The 19203-nt window shown below is 34.2% G+C and overlaps 2 protein-coding genes across 3 annotated transcripts; one reads left to right on the top strand and one right to left on the bottom strand.

Moving 5' to 3' along the window:
- Positions 1 to 8680: 8680 nt before the first annotated feature.
- On the bottom strand, positions 8681 to 11585 carry LOC113071984 (stromal cell-derived factor 2-like protein 1). Its single transcript, XM_026245201.1, has 3 exons — positions 11295 to 11585; positions 9564 to 9760; positions 8681 to 9469 (listed from the first exon to the last, which is right to left on the bottom strand). Exons 1-3 carry the CDS (start codon positions 11470 to 11472, stop codon positions 9191 to 9193), a joined length of 654 nt encoding a protein of 217 aa, XP_026100986.1. The 5' UTR covers positions 11473 to 11585; the 3' UTR covers positions 8681 to 9190.
- A 974-nt stretch (positions 11586 to 12559) lies between these two features.
- On the top strand, positions 12560 to 19183 carry LOC113071902 (carbohydrate deacetylase-like). 2 transcript variants are annotated; one of them, XM_026245189.1, is made up of 6 exons: positions 12560 to 12648; positions 14096 to 14274; positions 14640 to 14796; positions 16033 to 16132; positions 16655 to 16832; positions 17080 to 19183. In XM_026245189.1, exons 1-6 carry the CDS (start codon positions 12640 to 12642, stop codon positions 17426 to 17428), a joined length of 972 nt encoding a protein of 323 aa, XP_026100974.1. In that variant the 5' UTR covers positions 12560 to 12639; the 3' UTR covers positions 17429 to 19183. The 2 variants fall into 2 exon arrangements, with proteins under 2 accessions (XP_026100974.1, XP_026100980.1); XM_026245195.1 differs by lacking the exon at positions 12560 to 12648 and adding an exon at positions 13160 to 13227.
- Positions 19184 to 19203: the final 20 nt, after the last annotated feature.

Genomic DNA, 19203 nt, shown 5'->3' with positions numbered 1-19203 from the left:
AATCGTTTTTCCTAATTCTTCTTAAATTGTAAATTTAAGCTATTCATTTTAAATTTAGTGCCAAAGCCATTTTTTTCTTACGCTTGAATATATAATGTATTAATCACTATTGTGGGAATTAAAGTGTTTGATGCAAAGTGCCACCAGTGCTTCCATCTCCTTGTAACTCTCCACTGAACAGAGCTGGTAGGTGTGTGACCATATATTTAGATTTTTATTTCTAATGAAGGAGCTCTTCCAGAAGGCAGAAGGAAGGGATGATTCTCTTGTTTGAGTCAGATCGGTGGGGGATGGGACTATTTGTAAGGAATGTAGGGGGCAGGTCCCTTTCCAAGATGGGAGGAGAGGGAGGGAATGTGAGGAGGGGAGGTCGCACGTATGACATTTACTCTGCAAGTCAAAATCTGCAAGGTTATGCAATTTGAACTTTTTGGTTGTCTCATCAAAGGAATGGACATCTGGCCAAACGAAGTGTAATCTATTGGTTGCTATTGTTGTACGTAGGCAGGTTGGTGTGTGTGTGAATACACTTTGCGCAATACACGCAGACTTTGCGAGTCAGTGTCGTGAAGCATAGTTTTGAATCAAATATTTTACACGCAATTAATACAAAATAGCCTACATCTTATATGACAAACGCGTTTTTAACTCTGGAATTATTTCAGTATTATCCTTATGATTGTTTTTGTGTGTGACTTAAATAGTCTAAATCTTGGTAGTGTAATTCCTGAAATTGTAAGAAAAATATATAAATATTAATATATAGTAAAAATCTAAAATTGTTAGAGCGAGAGAGATGAAAAAATAAAATTGGCCTAAGTAGTCAGTAGTCAGTCATAATATTTTATTATTATTGCTTTAATATTTATAAGTAGGCTATACGCGTTCTAACAAACATTCCGGAATTATTTTGTTATCGTGTGTCAGGAAAAACAAAGAACCATTGAAGACCATTAAGACTTGACTGTGTCGAGGTTTTAGGTAATAATAATAATAATTATTTATGAAAACGCACGCTTTATTCAAAAGAAATAGGTTAGGCCTTAAGTCCTAAGACAACTTTGTGATATTCATGACTTAAAAAAATAAAATCGTATTATTATTTGTTTTAAATTCATGTGGATTCACAGTAGCCTAAGGAATGTATTTAATAACTTTAAATTAAATTAAATAATTGTTTAAGCCACTGGACCTTTGCAAGTCTTTTGTAAAAAAATAAAATTAAAAATAAATAAAAGGAATGTTAACTTGGAACTCGGCACACGTGTTTTAAACTAGACCTATAAAAAGACTTCTCCTTTTCATCATCTCGAGCATTTGTTATTGACCCATGTATGTAGAGGCTCCACAGTGGAAGGTAAGCTTGAGACTCACAGGTCTGAACTGAGGAATGTTGCGCTATACCGCAACGCGCATGCGCAGCGCATTCATAGGGCACTATAGCATACTGAGGCCTACAGATTCTCTGTTCCCGTGATCTCGGTTCAGCTTTGGGCACATGAGGAGTGGTAAGTTTGCATTCATCTGCAGATTTGGTAGCGCGTTCTATATTCTTATGTAGAACCAATATAGATAAAATTGCCATACCCTAATTCATATTGAACTCGTATTTGCATAGGCCTACTACATTACTCAACAACGCGTAATGTTCTTCTACAAGACCACTATTGGTCAGTGTGCTCAGCTGATACACTACACCGGTCGTCTTATATCTTTTAGTGCGTCGTATTCTCGTCCTCTTGTCATGATTCAACATTTTCACTGTAAGTTCAATGCATGAAACCTGATTGGTAAAATGTTTAACGTGTTTTATTCACGAGGGGGACAAGTAAGATCATGCATGTGAATTCAATGTGAAATTCCCTAAGGAAGAAAAAAAAATCCTGTTGGAGCATGTCGTTAACTCCAAGGCAGAAGCTGGTATGCTTGGAATTGCAGAGCACCAAGACTTCTTTTGGACGCAGATAACCAAAGGGCCTACAATATGCTTTCCACTCAGTGCTTCTCATATTTGAATGCCTGAGTCAGTCCATTTGCGTGGTTTTGAAAGAATGCGTCTTTATTGATAGCATGCATGTATTGTTATTAGAAGATGATTGTTTTTAAGTAGCCCATTTAAAATGCCAGATGTGCTACAAATGATGTTTTTGAAAAAATGTCACATGGTTTATGATTCTAAATGTTCATGATGTTCCTTTACAAATGCGGATTAAATTATATGTTTGATTTAAAGATGAAATCATTCAAACTCAACCAACCTCAATAGTTTGCTCTATTGAACATAACATTTTATATTAAATGTTTTGTTTCGCAGGAAATCAACTAAACTGAATTCTGCTTAAAATTAATTTTGAAAACCGCATTTTGCCCTTCACTTTGGTTTGTTTGTAGGCTCTTCCTTGCTGAGAAGGGTCAGATGTCACAAAGAGGTTTGCATATCATGTGTTGTAGGATCCATTTTCAGTCTCACCATTCAGGGATTTAAACCTCTAGTTATTTTTGCACAGGCATGTTTTTTTTTTTTTTTTTAATCATGATAAATGCATCTTGCAGGCAAGACCCTATCAATATTGCCTCTGCTTTTTTCACAGTTTATGGAGTAGTGCAATATTGCTTATAGGGTCTTGACTTTAAGGGTAATCTGCAATTTCAGGAACATTCAGGGATTTGATTGTCCTTTGTCATTTTTATTAAAATGTGCAATGGTGTTATTCTAAGAATTGAAAATCTGTGAATCTTTTTATGGAGAAAGAATGGGGTGGCTGCTTTAAACCATTTCATTTGAAATGCAATAAATAACACCTGTTTTACATTAAAACGAAATGGCCCACAAATATTTTGGTGTGGTTGTAGATATAGCTTGCTTTTAGCTGTGCAAACAGCTATTACATTTAAACCTTTCCTAATATGAATTATAAAATTAAGTCATGGGAACAAGCTGTCCTTTGCACAGTCGAACAATGACACATTTTAAACAATAGTAATAGACCCAGGCTAGTTTATTCAGCAATTTATTCAGATACTCTTTTTGTTGACAACTGTAAAACAGCATTTCTGTCAACTCCATGGATATGGAGGGAAATATTTCTGCTTTTGATAATGCAAATTTTTCCTCAACATGCTCTCATATAGTCTTCCTCAACATCGTCTCAACTTTACAAGTCATTAGAGAAATAAATGACTACAGCACTGTCATTTCAATAGACTTAAAATTTGAGCTCTGAAACAACAATTTTAACTTCCTTTGTTTCTTTATTGACCATAAACAGTTTTTACCTGAATTTGTATTTGCAAATTGTGATTTTTGAAATACTATTGACAGCTGAACATTTTAACCGAATATCCTTTATTATAATGTACAATATGTTGGTCAAGCAGTTCAACATTAAATCAATGTTAAGCAAGTTAATTCAACATCTCATAATGCATTTTGTATGAAAATCTAGCTATCTAGATGTGGTTTCAAATAGTTGTAATTTTGTTCATATCATCATAATCCCATGATCAATAGCTTAACCTTGAGTTAATTGTATGTGGTATGTGGTAATATGGAAGCTGTATAGAGGTCTGAGAAATGGATCATGAAAGGCATAAGAAAACATTTCTTGTGATGGTCAGTGATTGACAGGTGTGTTTCTAAAGGCTGTTGAATGAGGGTTTTATTTTTTAGACCAACTGAAATGGCTGGAAAGCATTTGGCTATTTAGAAATGATAAAAATGTAGTGTAATATGATGTAGAACAACAACATACTGTTTGTGTGAGCATGTTCCTGGTCCCATTGTTTTTTCAGTTGCCTGACACTCTTTCCCTGTTGCACTACTGTGGGAGCTGCAGCTAGCAGTGCAATAATGAAAGGGCATCAGTCCACTGAACCAGACCACCAAACACACACCTATCCCTTCTTTACCCCAAACTACATGCTTCATGCTTCAACCAGATGAGCCGCAGAGCACTAATCTGTCCATATACCTTCATTAAGTGGTGGTTTGTATTTACATTCTTTTATTTAGCAGATGCCTTTATCGACTTTCAAGAGATTTTGGATCCAAATGAGGAATACAAGTGATTTTTGTTTTGGAAAATATTTCATTTGCTCTGTAGGCCTACTTAATCAGTCTTCAATAAAAGCAAAATGCAGTAAGCAAATCGTGTATTTTTATTATTATTATTATTATTGCTGTTAATTGCAGAAAAAAATGTATTTTGCCTGCTTTAGAAATTAAATGTAATTTTATTCTATATTGTTTTAAGTGTAGGAGTAAAATGTCATTGTATTTTCAGATAGGATGCTGTCCATAAATTGTATTTTCATTAATAATTTAACTTTTATAGGTTATTGTAAGAGATTTTTATTAGATTTATAGAAGTCTCATGCAGTAGCTCTGGTTTCTTGGCCATATTTAAGATTATTTATTAGGTTTATAGCTTTGTTCTGATTTTGAATCTCCAAATGCTTGTTGAAAATAATTATCTATCTATCTATCTATCTATCTATCTATCTTGAAGGTCCTACATGCCAAAAACTATAACTATAACTAAATTCTGCCCACACCTGAAGACAATAATGTGCTGTTTACTGTATATTCATGTGCCAGCATCTCTTTAAAAGCACGCACTCTTTAAAATCGAATGGAGTCTGACTGGTTGTCAATGTTTTATGCTTCATCAGCTGGAAAAACAAATGTTCTGAAAAGGATTCCAATGATATCATTCCTCTGGGCTATTATAGTATGGACTTTGCTATTCTTTAATACTTACAACTATTAAAACTAAATATTGTTATCTTTATAGTTATCGTCCTTGCTGTGAATGTTCCTTATTTTTTTGCATTATTTAACTGCTATTGTGACCAATTTATGTCTTTCTGTGTTTCTTAAATTGCCATGGGGACAATTTTGCATTCAAGGTGACTTTCTGAAGGCATATTTCAGATCCAGTCGCTCTGTTCACAGAAGGGTTCACACTATATTTCGAGGTCAGACACTTCGGTTTGCTGGTCACTCTCAACAATATTCGGCCCTCGATCGCATTTATGATGTAACCTTAATGCTTGTTTTCTCTTGAGTACGATGTTTTTTCACAGCTCTTCACTTGACCCTATGAGGACACGTGTTTTCATGACTACCCCATCTATGTGGATTCTCAGTTCAGCTATTAATTTGATTATGAATAGTGCAAAAGAAAGCTTTTAAGCTATTTACCCCATGTGACACTATAGGATCGCTTAGTGCAGTATGTGTCTCACATATGGTGACAGACCTGATGGGTAATACTGACAACCAGTTATCAGGTCTTTTTTAATAGCCTATGTTGCGTAGCAATAATTAATGTTGACAAACAGCTGCAATAAATGTGTAGAATCGACAAAGAAGGCACATTCGGTTCAGTTGTAGTTGATCTACATAGCCTTGCTTGGCACAAAAGGCCTATATGAAGAGAATAACACCAAGTGTCTTTGATACAGATGCAGCTCAGTTTAGATGAAAATACATTTTTGTACGATATTAAATGAGTCGCTATCAGATGATGTTCATAATTAGTACGCAAACCCTGTGTTATGTCGCCATCTTCTGGGAAGACAAAAAAACAAAAGTAGGTTTGACTTCAACTCACTGCCTCTGTGCGTTTTACCTCTCAAAGGAAGATAAAAATAGTTTATAAAACAGTTTATTAAAATTAAGTTTAAAATTAGTACACGTGTGTGAAACTTAAAATGAGCATTAGTATTAAAATTAAAATAACATTTGTTAAATATGTTTGACAACTCTTAATTTCATTTTAAATAGCGCTTAAGATATGCTAGTTCATGTAAATTGAAGTTTAAATAAGCAATATGAAAATGTATTTAACACACAATAAAACTTCATATGTTTAATCTACAAGTTTAATTGTCTGCTAATTACCCTAATATGTTGAGCATCATGTATTAATGATCCATAATGTTATTATAAGTCGGTCTTACCAGTTGTTTTACATGATTTTTCATTCATTGGTCTCTTCAATTATTTACTGGCTTCTGCTTCAACAGGTAAAGTGGGACATTGCTATTTATCTAATCGGTTTAATCATCATTATGTGCATTTTTCCATTTCTCAAATCCAAATCATCCTAAAATAGAGAGGGAGGTTATAAAAGAGATCCCATAGTGCGAACTACGGGGGAGCTAGGGGGAGCTCGGCTCCCCTTAATAAGACATGGGCTCCCCTGAAAACGAGAAATCTGAAATTTTGGGGGGTCTCAAAAAATACTGACAATGTGAATATTTTTAACTGCAATTTCAGTTTTGTAATGTGATTATGATGGCAAAAATATTATTCATTCATGCATGACGGCGATTAAAACCTAATTAACTTCAATAAAGATTACAGAAGGTGTGGGGGCGCTGCGCTGCAAATTCCACATGTTAGTATGTCATAGGTTCGTAGAAAAAATAAACGTTGGAGGCCATTTATCGTGCGCAAAGTCCTTCCATTATGCAGTTATAGCATCATAGCTAGGGCAAAAAGAAAACAAGGTAGTTCAATTAATTTTGGTTTTATTAAGAAATTGTGTAGTGATGACGCACGACTGATTCACCTGCTGCAAGCACTGGTAAACCTCAAGCCAAGCCCACTGTGAAAACGCATGAAGCTGAAGAAAAGTAATCTCTGGGATCCTAACCCCTCTTGCTTTCTTGCTTCGAGTCCTCTCTCGCGTTAAACTGGAACAGCCAGCAGTGGAGAGAATGGAAGAGCCAATATACATGGCTGTGTGTTAAGGATGGAAGCTTGGGGTGCATCACTTTGTAACGCGTTGTGTCAGGAGGGGGAAAAAATATGGGTAGCTCACAAAGTTATTAGGCCAGACAAAACTCACCGTCCCATGTTCCACCGTCCACAGCGTAACCAAAACAAAACAAACAAGATTAAAACAAAATGATTTCCAAACAGAGATTACCCGCATACATGGGGGATTCGAGTCGCGCTTGTATACATTATCATACAGAGTGCATACCGTTTTACAGGGAGCGCGCAGCTCTTAAAGGGGCCACATTTTTTTCCACTCGTTACAACTTGTAAGGACGCAAAAAACCTTCTTCTGTCTGAAAAGGTACCTGGCACGCACTTGTCTGAGGAGTGGATTAATGATTAATGCTCAGAATCAGTCGCGAAAAAATATATATAAATACAGGGACAGCATTGCACACAAGATGGCCATTGAAGTGGCATTGACTAAGCAAAAGGCGATTCTGCCAAATAAAGTAACTGAGGTGAATTCTAAATTAACGGAGGAGACCGCAACATCATTCAAGGCTGTCTTCCTGACCTATCAATTTGTGTCGATAAAGTATAATAGGGCATATTGTAGCTGTTATGTATCTTTGTAAGTCATTATATGTCCTTTTTTGAGGCACTCGTGTCGATAATGTATAATAGTGCATACACTTGTAGCTGTTGTAAGTCCTTATTTGAGGCATGCGCCTGTGCACGACCTCTAACCCCCCCCCCCCCCCCCCCAAAAAAAAAAAGTGGGCTCCCCCTAAGGACACGGTATAGTTCGAACACTGAGAGATCCTTTGGTTTTGACATCTTTCAGAGAGGCGAGTCATATTACAGCTCTATAACAGTATCATGTTTGATTTGATAGCAGTGCTGGGAAAGTCAAACTACAAAACCTACTGAGGCAAAAAAGTATTTGAATATAGAAATTTCTAAACAGTAAAAGGATAGTCACGGTATCAGTCAAGGAAGTTTAATCAGTGCAGTTTGAAAATGTACATAACTTCTTCAGTAAAAAAAAAAGGATTCCGTGATTTACGTGTTTGATTAAGCATTTTAAGTCTATTGTTTTCCGTTGCTGTTTACATTGTGTCATATCTACGAGGCTAAAACCTTTAGAACAACTTATTAAGAGTATCCCTCTTTAACTGTTTTCATTCAGTGAATAGCTACTACAGTAAAACCATAATAAATGAATATGACATCTGATTCAAACTGCGTAAGCTTACAGAATCTTGCATTTTGTTGAAATTTAATGACAGGGTTATTGTAAAAATATGTTTGGCGGAAACTGTGCTTACAATGGTGAATTTTTGTAAAGATTTGACTAAAACCAACCTGCCAATTTATATTAAGAGTAAATATATAAATAATACAGCATTAGATCGTTAGTAAGCTGTTTACTTGTTTTATAAAAAAAAAAAAATAATTAACTGTACGTTTAACAAAATACATTCTTAAAAACTGCAGTTTTCATTTGATTATATCAGTGTTCAGCGTTTCATTATTCCAATATAAAACGGTTAGTCATTTATTCTCACTGTGCATTATTACACATATTGTTTACAGTCCTAGACACATTACTGTCTATGCACATTTCACAGTGATTGTTCTTTCGTTTCAATATTCACGCACTATGTGCCAAACAGTAGCTGAATGCTGCCCCCGTTTGGATGCAATGTGTCATCTTTCATTTTCCAGAAAAGCGAGAGGAGCAGAAATAATCACTGTGAGAGGTGAATGCATTTGTAATTTTAGAGTGATCTTTAAACTCTAGACAGTGTGGAGTATTTATTGACTTTGATTCATAAATCTGGGCATCACAACAAAGCGTCTGCTTGTTAGTCATTTTTTTTTTTTAATGACATGGTTCTTTAAAACATATTACTTGTTCTAACTGAAATTAAAATGTACCTACAGTATGTTTTCAAAAAACTTTATTTTTGATTTCACCAAATTATGTACATATTGTGTCATATACAGTATGAGGTGGAAAACAACTATTGGGAATTACAGTAAAAGAAAACTTCAACCAAAACAAACGGTCATTTCATATTTCCCCCCACTGAATTCAGAAAGATTACAGGATTTCACAGGTGCAGAAACACTATTTTATAGTACAATGCCATTTGTTCCAGTAGTAATCCAGTCTAAATATAAATAATACAAAATACTCAGTTTTGAAGCCCAAAATCCTGGTATGTCATGTAATTTTATTCCCTTATGTACAAACAAACACATTCCAATCATACGAAATCTTGTCAAACAAACCGTTTTGCCTTTTTGTCCATTTTGTGAGTGGCTTTCGTCTCAAAAATTATTTGACCAATAAAACTTTATAGAAACTGAAGGTGTATATATAGAGAGGGTTTCACAGCATGTGTGAGTGGAGTTCTCAGTCGCTCTCACTACAATAATGAAGCGGCATCATCAGAGCTCATCATGACGCACTGGATCACTGCTGGGCTGAATAAAAACCCCCTCCATCACCTTCCAGTAGTTATGCTGATTGGGTGAAGGCATTCCATGGACCTCACGCTGGCCTCTGATTGGCTGACCATACTGCTCTCCGGTTACACTGAGGAAAACATCGGTGCCGACATGTTTGAATCGCACCGCGTCATCACGTTCCCAGTATGTTGCACTGCACTGCACACTCCATACGTCTAAATCATCTCCTTCTCCATTTTCACCAAACGCACTCACTTCCTGCAAACATAAAACAAATCAGCATGATGATATCATTCAAATCCGGCCCGTTACAGTCACCAGAACATGAAGGGTAAGACAGAAGAGGACCTACTTGGTGGTTAGACAGTGGGGAGCTGAAGTGATGTGAGTGTAGGTTGCGTCCGGTCTTCATGTGTGTAATCCGGATGGCCTGTCCGCATCGAATAGGCTCCCCTCGCTGACAAACTTTGTCTGGTTTCCCACGGATACGCCAGTAGCTGTTGGCATCATCGGCCGAATCCACACCGGTTACTGATTGCTGGCCACTTCCTGCAGGATATCATGCAAACAATGTTTAATTTCAGCATATATCATCTTCAACCTCATATTCATTTACTACTGTATTTATATAGTACTCTAAAATATTCAAAGAATATCATAATACCTTAATAGCCCATAGTACAATATATATATATATATATATATGTAAATAATGATTTAATATTGTTATAATTAGTCATATTAATAGCATCATATCAAAAATCAATATGTGTAAATAATGATTTAATATTGTTATAATTAGTCATATTAATAGCATCATATCAAAAATCAATTATACAAACATTTTTCCTAAAGAACTGCTAAAATATCTGGTTATTATTATTATCATTTATTTTCTTATGTGTTCTGGGTATTATTTTGTTTCTTCTGAAGTTCTTTTGGTCATTTAAACACAGACAATTACACAACAATTTTACCTAAACAACTGCTAAAACATCTAGATTCATTTAGTGAAATATCAATTTATCATCATCACTATTTTGGTCTACTTCTGTATAGACACATATAGATGATTAAACAAATATTTTAACTAAGCAATACCTTAAAAATCTGGATGACCAAGTTAAATATCACTTATCAATATTACGTTATTATTAGTTGCAGTGATTTCTATTATATATATATATTATTTTATTTAGGCTGGAATTATTTTGGTCAGTTTTTGTGTAGATATACAGATAATTGTACAAACATGTTTTGTTTGTACAATTATCTGTATATCTACACAAAAACTGACCAAAATAATTCCAGCCTAAATAAAATAATATATATATATAATAGAAATCACTGCAACTAATAATAACGTAATATTGATAAGTGATATTTAAGTTAAAATATACAAGTTAAATATAATTTTGTTATTATCAATAAAAATGATAACAACTATTCAGGGTTATTTTGGTCAGTTTCTGTATAGATATACATATATTCACATACTTGAATGTCTATTGTTAGACACAGATACAGTTCATTTTACAGATATTAGTAATAAATGTTAATCAAAATTCTAAAACATGCAAAAATGAAAAGCAAACACACACACACACACACACACACACACACACACACACACACATATACATATATATATATATATATATATATATATATATATATATATATATATATATAACAAAACCATGTAAGGAATTCACGCCACTCGAATGAATACCACAAGTATTACCATTTTACATTTTGTAGTGCACCTGTCATGATTCCTTGGATCGTTCAGGTAAACATAATACATCCTAACCAACAGAAATTAAGCCCCCGGGAATGAATGAGAGTCTATAATTGGCTAACGGACAGATAAATACTTTACTGTTTAGAAATATCACCAGTTGTTAGCTTCTTGGCTAATGCATGAATGCACCAGCTGCTACGACACAATGTTTTCAATATAAATCCATCAAAGACTACAATCGAAGATTAATCTGATTAATTAAACAACAGCATTCTCTGAGAGCTTCGCTGATCAAATTGCTATAGTTTATAGATTATAGTTAATGTCACGTCACTCTACCTGATCCGTATTTGACATCATGCGAGTGCAGTCTGACGCTGTGCCGAGTGTTCATCAGTTTGACCAGAGAGCCACACGTCACATAGCTGGAGTCCAGATCACGAGCGCCGCACCGGGCACACATCAAACACACTAAAACCAAATCCACAAAGACAGATATAATTCGAAATGGTCCCATTGTTACAGCTCGCGTCTGTGTACATCACAGAAAGATGGATACGGAGAGCCCCATTCAAACGCGGACACACTTTCTAGCCAATCGCATCATGACAAGTCCGAATCCAAGGAAGTGATCCACGCGCACACACGGAAAGCAGTGATTGGACGAGGACGCTGTGATGTCACGTCATGTTAATGAACGTCTATATGTGTGTGTGTGTGTGTGTGTGTGTGTGTATTACGTTAATAAAAAAATGTATTAAAAAAACATGAACGAACAAACACAAAATTATCAAACAGTAAATCAAACCACTGTTTTTTCACTGTTTTTTCACTGTTTTTTTTAATTTATTTTTTATTAAAATTAATTGCATAACATTTCAGTATATTTACATGGCAACCTGCACAGTTCAACCTTCGGTTAAAATCGTCCTCATATTTACTTTATTTATTTACCTTATTTATTATGTTTACCGTATTTAATTTATTTATTATTTTCACTTTATAATTTCCTTTTGATTAGCCAAGAAAGTGTAGTGCTAATTTAACACTTCTTTTGAAACTAACAAAGTAGAGGGAAATTGGACTTTAGCCTCTAAACGCCATAAATAGATACTGAGAAATAGTGACAACATTACATGTGACAGCTTGCCCAGGCCTCCACTATAACTTAATAAAGAATTAATGTTAACTTAGTGTTTCTCACTACTATTTGTAGCATTCTTTCATCGGGAGCAGCTTATGCAGGATGATGCATTCCTGTGTTTAACAAATGCTGATATATATATATATATATATATATATATATATATATATAGCAGAACAAGACATGCTTCTGGGGTTAAATAGTTTTAAAGGGAATGTATCAAATTTCTAAATGACATTAAATACCACTGTTTCCAGTAAACTGTGATGCTACAGTGTTATTCTAACACATAATGTAAGTGATGCCAGGCATATTATTGCTACTTCAGTGGCTGAAGTTGAAAAAACTTGAACATGTGCAAACAAAGATCATAAACATGATACTCTATGATGTTTTCCTTATTCCTAAACGAGGTTATGTGTCTTGGGAAAACATTCAGTAGCCTCAATAGACACGTAAGCAAAGTCACACCTGCTGCCAGAAGTCTGTGTACAAGGATAACATTCAGCTTAAATTCATAACATTGACAACAGCAAAATCATGGTTCTGGTGAGTATGCCTATAACCTTGTTTATTATTATTGTTTATTAATTATTATCTGATTAAAAATTCTATAAATGTTTATAACTTGTATCTATAACTTTTCTAAAACACCACACTGTAATCATTTCATTCAGTCTCTATTATTCCTAAAGTGTTTAGAAGCATATACTGTGTTTTTGCTTGCCAACATCTTTGAAAAAAAATCTAATTAATCATTTTATTAACAAATAAGAACACGATTCGATGGTATGCACTGATCATCTGGTATAAATATCTATATTTTTTCAATAAATAAAAACATCAAATATCCACTTAAAACATATATTTATAATTTAAAAATAGACTTTGACATAAATCAGGAAGAGAAACGTCTCATTTGTAAGTCGCTTTGTAATGTAAATGGAATGTAAGAAACTTTAAAATGGAATAGGCCTGTTTGTACATGTTTGTACATTCACATCCAGTAGAGGGCGCTACAACTCCGGAAAAGGAAATTGCAGTAATGTCATTGCCTTCAGTCATTCTATCCGCATAGTTGGTTACAATGTAATAAGAAACAATGTCAAAAACCTCGCTATAAAATGGGTAAGCGATTACTACATTATTACTGCTGACTAGGAGTATATCACAAAAAAGAATTAGTAAGACATCTTTGTGTTTCTTAATAATAGATCAAGCGGAGTAAATATATAACCGCTATGTTATCGAGCTGATTGTATAAAATATGTGATGGACAGAGAGTGGCAGCTGCTCATGTTTTATTAACGAGCCGGTGATTTCGCGGGAAGCGGCTCAGAATCGCGTTTCCTGTTGTGTGGATGACACTTTTCTGTCTGTCTTCATATTGATTTATTTTTTATTTTTAATATATAAATGAATTACAGCAAAGTTAGAAATGTTTATCTTAACAATTAGACGCAGTACTAAACAATTGACCTTTTTAATAAAATAGAGTTTAATAAATAGAGATGTTATGTTAGTAAATATATGGTAATAAAATATTTAAATAATCTATTTTCTAATTTTATCAATTTTGCATTAATAAAATGTAATAAAATGTATAACATGTAGTCTAATGATCCTTAAGTAATTATTAAGTCAAAATAGAATTAATTAAAATTCTGGTCAGCATAAAAATAAACATTATTAATAAATCAGCAATTATTTTTTAGGGAGGAAAGGCTTAGCTTCACAATTAGATCTACAGCCTAAAACAAAGATGAAAAAAGTGCCTTTTTAAGATAAGGTAAATCTTCATATAATGCCATAATTAGCATGAATTATTATTATTTATAATGATTCGTATTTTGTAGTGGAGTCTAAAGATCCTCATTATCTAAAAACAGGAAAAAAAAATAAAAAAAAATAACCAGTATTAATCCAAAAAAAAAAAAAAAAGAAAAGAAAAAAGCTATGGGTCAACCTCTAATCTAGTATTTTTGTCTTTCATCAGCAGGGCGAGGAGAAGATGCCTCAACCCAAGGTGAAGCTGGTGGTGACAGGAGATGATTTTGGGTACTGCGAGAGAAGAAATCAAGGGATTGTGGACTGCTTTAAAGCTGGTGGGATCTCTAACGTCTCTCTTCTGGTCAATGCAGTCTCAGCGGAGCACGCGGCAGACCTGGCCAAAAGGTACCAGAGCTGATTTTCTAACTACTTTTAATTTCATGCACAAATTTGATATCAAAGCTTGAGTGTCTTACATTTAAACATACTGTTTCAACACCCTCCCGTATGAAATGTAAGCCTTTTGAAACCTATTGCCAAAGATAAGACAAGGCCTAACTCTTTGCTAAGAAAAATAATAATAATTTAGTTAAACATGATTTACTAAAATAACAATAAAAAATTGACATAATAATAATAAAAAAAGAAAATCCAGAAACACAAAATAAAATGACTTAATCACAGTAAATAAAAAAATCTGATTTAAATTAGTACTAAAATCTCTAATAGTATCTCAGTGATATTAAAATAACAGTGCTTCTCACACACAGGAATCACATCCCCATTGGGCTCCATGCGAATCTTTCAGAGGGTCTTCCAGTGTCTCGGGATCTAAAGGGCTCCACGCTCCTCAACAAGGATGGATTCTTCCATGGCAAGATGGGCTTCCGGGAAGTTTTGCAGTGTGGTCATCTCAAGATGTCAGAGGTACACAGGAACACACACTCATAAAGACCAACAGAAAGTCACACGGGAGTGAATTCAAACCATAAAGCGTGTTTACATCACACTGTATAGGACTGTATTCATGTTATATGTGACCCTGGACCACAAAACCAGCCATAAGGGTACATTTTTAGAAATTGAGATTTATACATCAGATGAAAACTGAATAAATAAATAATTTATGTATGGTTTATTAGGATCTGACAATATTTGGCAGGGATACTAATATTTGAAAATCTGGAATTTGAGGGAGCAAAAAAAAATCAAATACTGAGAAAATCACCTTTAAAGATGTCTAAATGAAGGTCTTAGCAATGCATATTACTAATCAAAAATTAAGTTTGAATATATTTACAGTAGAAAATGTACAAAATATCTTCATGGAACATGATCTTTACTTAATATCGTAATGATTTTGGCATTCAAATTTTGACCCATACAATGTATTGTTGGACATTGCTACAAATATGACTTAAGACTGTTTTTTTGTGCTCCAGGGCCACATATATAGTAGTGTCAAAGGTTGCTTAAAGTAGAACATGAAAGGATTTTATTATCTTGCTTATAAGAGGGGATATGACATTATGTACTGCATTATCTGCAGCTGGTAAAATACATACCATTGTATAAATCCTCTAAATTAGAAAGAGTGACAACCAGGTGAATGGTGTTATGCACATACTTTACTAAAATGAAAAGTGTAAAGGTGTTGTATCTGATTTTTTGTTACATTTTGTTTGAAGTTCACTGTTAGTCAAGAGTGTTTTCACTAAAAGCAGATTTTACGTAACCATTTTTACCTTTTTCTTCTTTCTTTTATTAGAATTAAAAATGTAAAGGGGTTGTATCATAATTGTTCTCTTTTTCTTTTAACACACTAATTTTAGTTGAGTGTTTACACCAAAAACAGATCCAATATACTTTTACATAACGATTTTCCACCATCTCTCGAACCCTTTTTTTTTTTTTTATAAGTTGTTTAATAAAGCTTAGTTTCACTATATGGTCTTCATGGACTGTGGAGGAAGTTTTCATTGTTTTTGTTTTAAATTAACCTCTTTTATTTGCAAAGATCAAGAAGTAGTTTTCATTATGTGACTTCTTTAAATACATTGTATGAAACCTTTTTAAAGTTGTAGACTTCAGAACTAAGCACAGCGAACAGGTTTGTCTGGTTCTGTCATGCTGTTTGCTTAAGTTGTGTTTTCTGTTTAAAAGGTGGAGGCAGAGCTCAGAGCCCAGGTAAATCGATTTTGTGAACTTATTGGCCACGAACCCTATCATATGGACGGCCACCAGCATGTGCACGTGGTGCCAGGTAACAGTGGGTTCTTTTGAACGCGCCTTTTCACCAAATAACCAACAATTCATGTGCACTACTGTTCAAAAGTTTTTTATTGGGAAATAATTTGTAAAAATGTTTTTGATATCACTCACTAACGAAGGCTGTGTTTATGTAACCAAACTACTGTTAATATTGTGAAATATTATTACAATTTAAAATGTTTTCAATTTTAATATATATATTAAAATGTAATTTATTCCTGTGATGCAAAGCAGAATCACATGATCCTGCAGAAATCTGTCTAATATGCTGATACATTACACTCACCCATATACTCAAGAAACATTTATTATAATAACAATGTTAGAAATTAGTTGTGCTGCTTAATATGTTTGTGAACTATGATTCTATTATTAATAGAAAGTTCAAAATAACAGCATTTTTTGCAACATTATATATGTCTTCGCTGTTACTTTTGATCAATTTAATCTATTCTTGCTGAATAAAAATAATAGTATCTTTCAAAAAAAGATTCCTTTTTACCATGCATTTCAGAGGTGCGAGAGGTGTTCGCCCAGGTTCTCTCCGATTTTGGGATCACCTACACACGGGTCCCCATAGAACCCGGTCTTAAATTTTGCACCTTCCTCCCGCCACATCTGCGAGACTTCAATGCACAGGTTGAAAAAGATGCCCTTGAATCTATGGAGGTCTTTCATCGCTATGGAATTAGGTTTGTGAAGCAACATTTTAAATGATCAGCACCTGGTTGACAAGTAGAACGTTTTTACAAAATGTTAAAATATTGACTTCATTTACAATGTCATGTGTACTCATCAGAGCAGGTTTAGTTACATTTGAATGGTCTATAAATATGAATTCTGTCCTTAAAATACATTAGGTGCAGTATGTACACAACATGCATTAAATGTATTTTCCATTTTTGCTTGATGAAATACTTGTTTTGTATGTCCTCTCAGATGGCCTGATGTATACCTGGGCCTGAGCACCATGGGTAAAAACATGTCTGTCCCCAACCTGAAACGTGCTTTGGGCTTCACGCTGGACACTTCACTAGATGATGCTGTGTCCTCTTCATTGATACAGTGCAATGATGCTGTGACTGACTCCTATCGTCCGGTTACAGCAGAGCTTATGGTGCATCCAGGATATCCGAGTCAGCCTCACCAGGGCGGATGTGGAGAAGGACCAGATGACTTCTCACAGTCTGCAGACCGACTACATGAGCTTAACACTTTGAGTGACCCTTTTGTTCTTAACTACTACAGGCAACAGGGGATCCACCTCTGCGCCTTTAAAGACTTTTAAACCCTTAGGCCAGAGTATTTAAGGTTTGGCACACTGAATGTCTTCTGCTTTAAGGAAACAATATCTTACCCAAGCCAAGCACTTATATGACTAATTGAGGTATGGGTTAAGGCAGAAAATCAGAATTCGAAAGCCCATATAAAATGTGTTTTGAAGCTGCTTCTTCAAGAAGAGCTTAAACAACTGAATTATACTTATTCTTCAACAGGAACACAAGATACGATTAGATTGACCTCTTTTTAAATTTCTCAACTAGACTTTTTATTTAAATTTTAATGCAGCTAGCCATTTCAACACAGAGAGCTGTATCCTTATACTAGGAAACTGCAATTTTATCTGGACTTGTTTCTAAAAATGTTGCCTCATTTGTGCAAGTTTCTCTAAAAAGCCATATATTAATATTGTATAGAACTGTAAAATCCAACAACAACGCCATATTTAAGACTTTATCGTACTAGATGAAGATTTGAACTCAACTGAACATGTAGCAATTACTTTATTTAAAAATCAAAGGTATTTTTGGGTACAATGTTTTTAATGAATATATTTATTATTTTTTTATGAACCTGAAAAAAAAACAAAAACAAAAAAAACCTACTCTGGATTTCTTTCTGAAATGTAAAAATAACTTTGGAACAAGTATTACGATGGTTGAAGTGATTTAAGTTTAAAAAAATTATTAGATAATTATTATACGAGCACAGCAAATTTGCTGCCCAATATTTTGTGTGTAAAATAGGCCTACTAGTAAACACTTGTAACGATATTCAAACCGAACCAAAAAACACGTAGGCCAAAAGTCGGCCTACACCAATCACAGTATGTACCACGATACTCTCTTGATATCCCACCCCCTGCGTATGTTTTGGCACATATAACCATAAGTAATGTTGTCCAATGACTTGTTCGCATTATTTTTTTTTTAAGGGAATACCTTTTTGGTGAACTTTACAAAGCAACTAATTTTAAAAAGTCATGTGTTAATGCATTAATTAACATGGACCGAGAGCAATTATTACTATTATGAAGTTAAAAGTGAATCTTGTGTTCTTTAGCATTGCTGGTGTCATGCCATGAGCTCTACCCCCACAGCAAACAGAACCGAACCATGGATCCAAAACCATGATATGAACCGCATTGGTATATCGTTACACCTCTAGTAAACACTAGAACATGCTTAAACCAACCAGTTGCATCATAGGAGTACATTTGTACACGGAGCACCCATCCTATTGAAACATTCATTCAGAACTAGGTCAAAATAGCCTTTATTTGGAGAGTTCACCGTTTTGTCACATATTAGGTTTGACCGGTTTATAACCTGTATGTTAAATTCAGGCTATTATGACATTTCAGAATAAGCTGCAATTGAAGCAACAGTTTGGGGTTTAAGTAGTAGTCCTCATAAATATATTACTAATGCTAATATATTAAGGTTTAAAAATTAAAAAAATCACTAAATGTTCAAGCTCAGATTTGATTCCACACACAAATCCATAATGCGGTTTTAAAACAGGGAATTCCAGAAAAGCAACTGGATTGGTTCATTTTAATATGAAAACTCTAATCAAAAGTGAATTTAGCCAATGTTTGAGTATGCCTGGTCGTCCTTTTTTTTTTTTTTTTTTTTTTTGGTACACAGTGTGGAGCATTTTTAAAGTCTGATACTGGATGAAAATAAATTTTCAACAATAGATGAAAACACTGGGGCTTATTTGAGGCGTGTTTGCAAGAGACTTCACCCAAATCCATAAGCAAATATTACTGAAATATCT

The sequence above is a fragment of the Carassius auratus genome, chromosome 5 (assembly GCF_003368295.1).
Source record: "Carassius auratus strain Wakin chromosome 5, ASM336829v1, whole genome shotgun sequence".
In the NCBI taxonomy this organism is placed as follows: domain Eukaryota; kingdom Metazoa; phylum Chordata; class Actinopteri; order Cypriniformes; family Cyprinidae; genus Carassius; species Carassius auratus.
The sequence above is the reverse complement of the archived record's forward strand: the minus strand, read 5'-3'. Positions and strand labels throughout refer to the sequence as shown.

Coding starts and splice junctions, on each gene's coding strand:
- LOC113071984 (XM_026245201.1), bottom strand. CDS start 11,472: ATGGGACCATTTCGAATTATATCTGTCTTTGTGGATTTGGTTTTAGTG. Junction 9,761..11,294: donor TGATGTCAAATACGGATCAG/GTAGAGTGACGT, acceptor GATATCCTGCAG/GAAGTGGCCAGCAATCAGTA. Junction 9,470..9,563: donor CCCCACTGTCTAACCACCAA/GTAGGTCCTCTT, acceptor TTATGTTTGCAG/GAAGTGAGTGCGTTTGGTGA.
- LOC113071902 (XM_026245189.1), top strand. Junction 14,275..14,639: donor GCGGCAGACCTGGCCAAAAG/GTACCAGAGCTG, acceptor TCTCACACACAG/GAATCACATCCCCATTGGGC. Junction 14,797..16,032: donor GTCATCTCAAGATGTCAGAG/GTACACAGGAAC, acceptor TCTGTTTAAAAG/GTGGAGGCAGAGCTCAGAGC.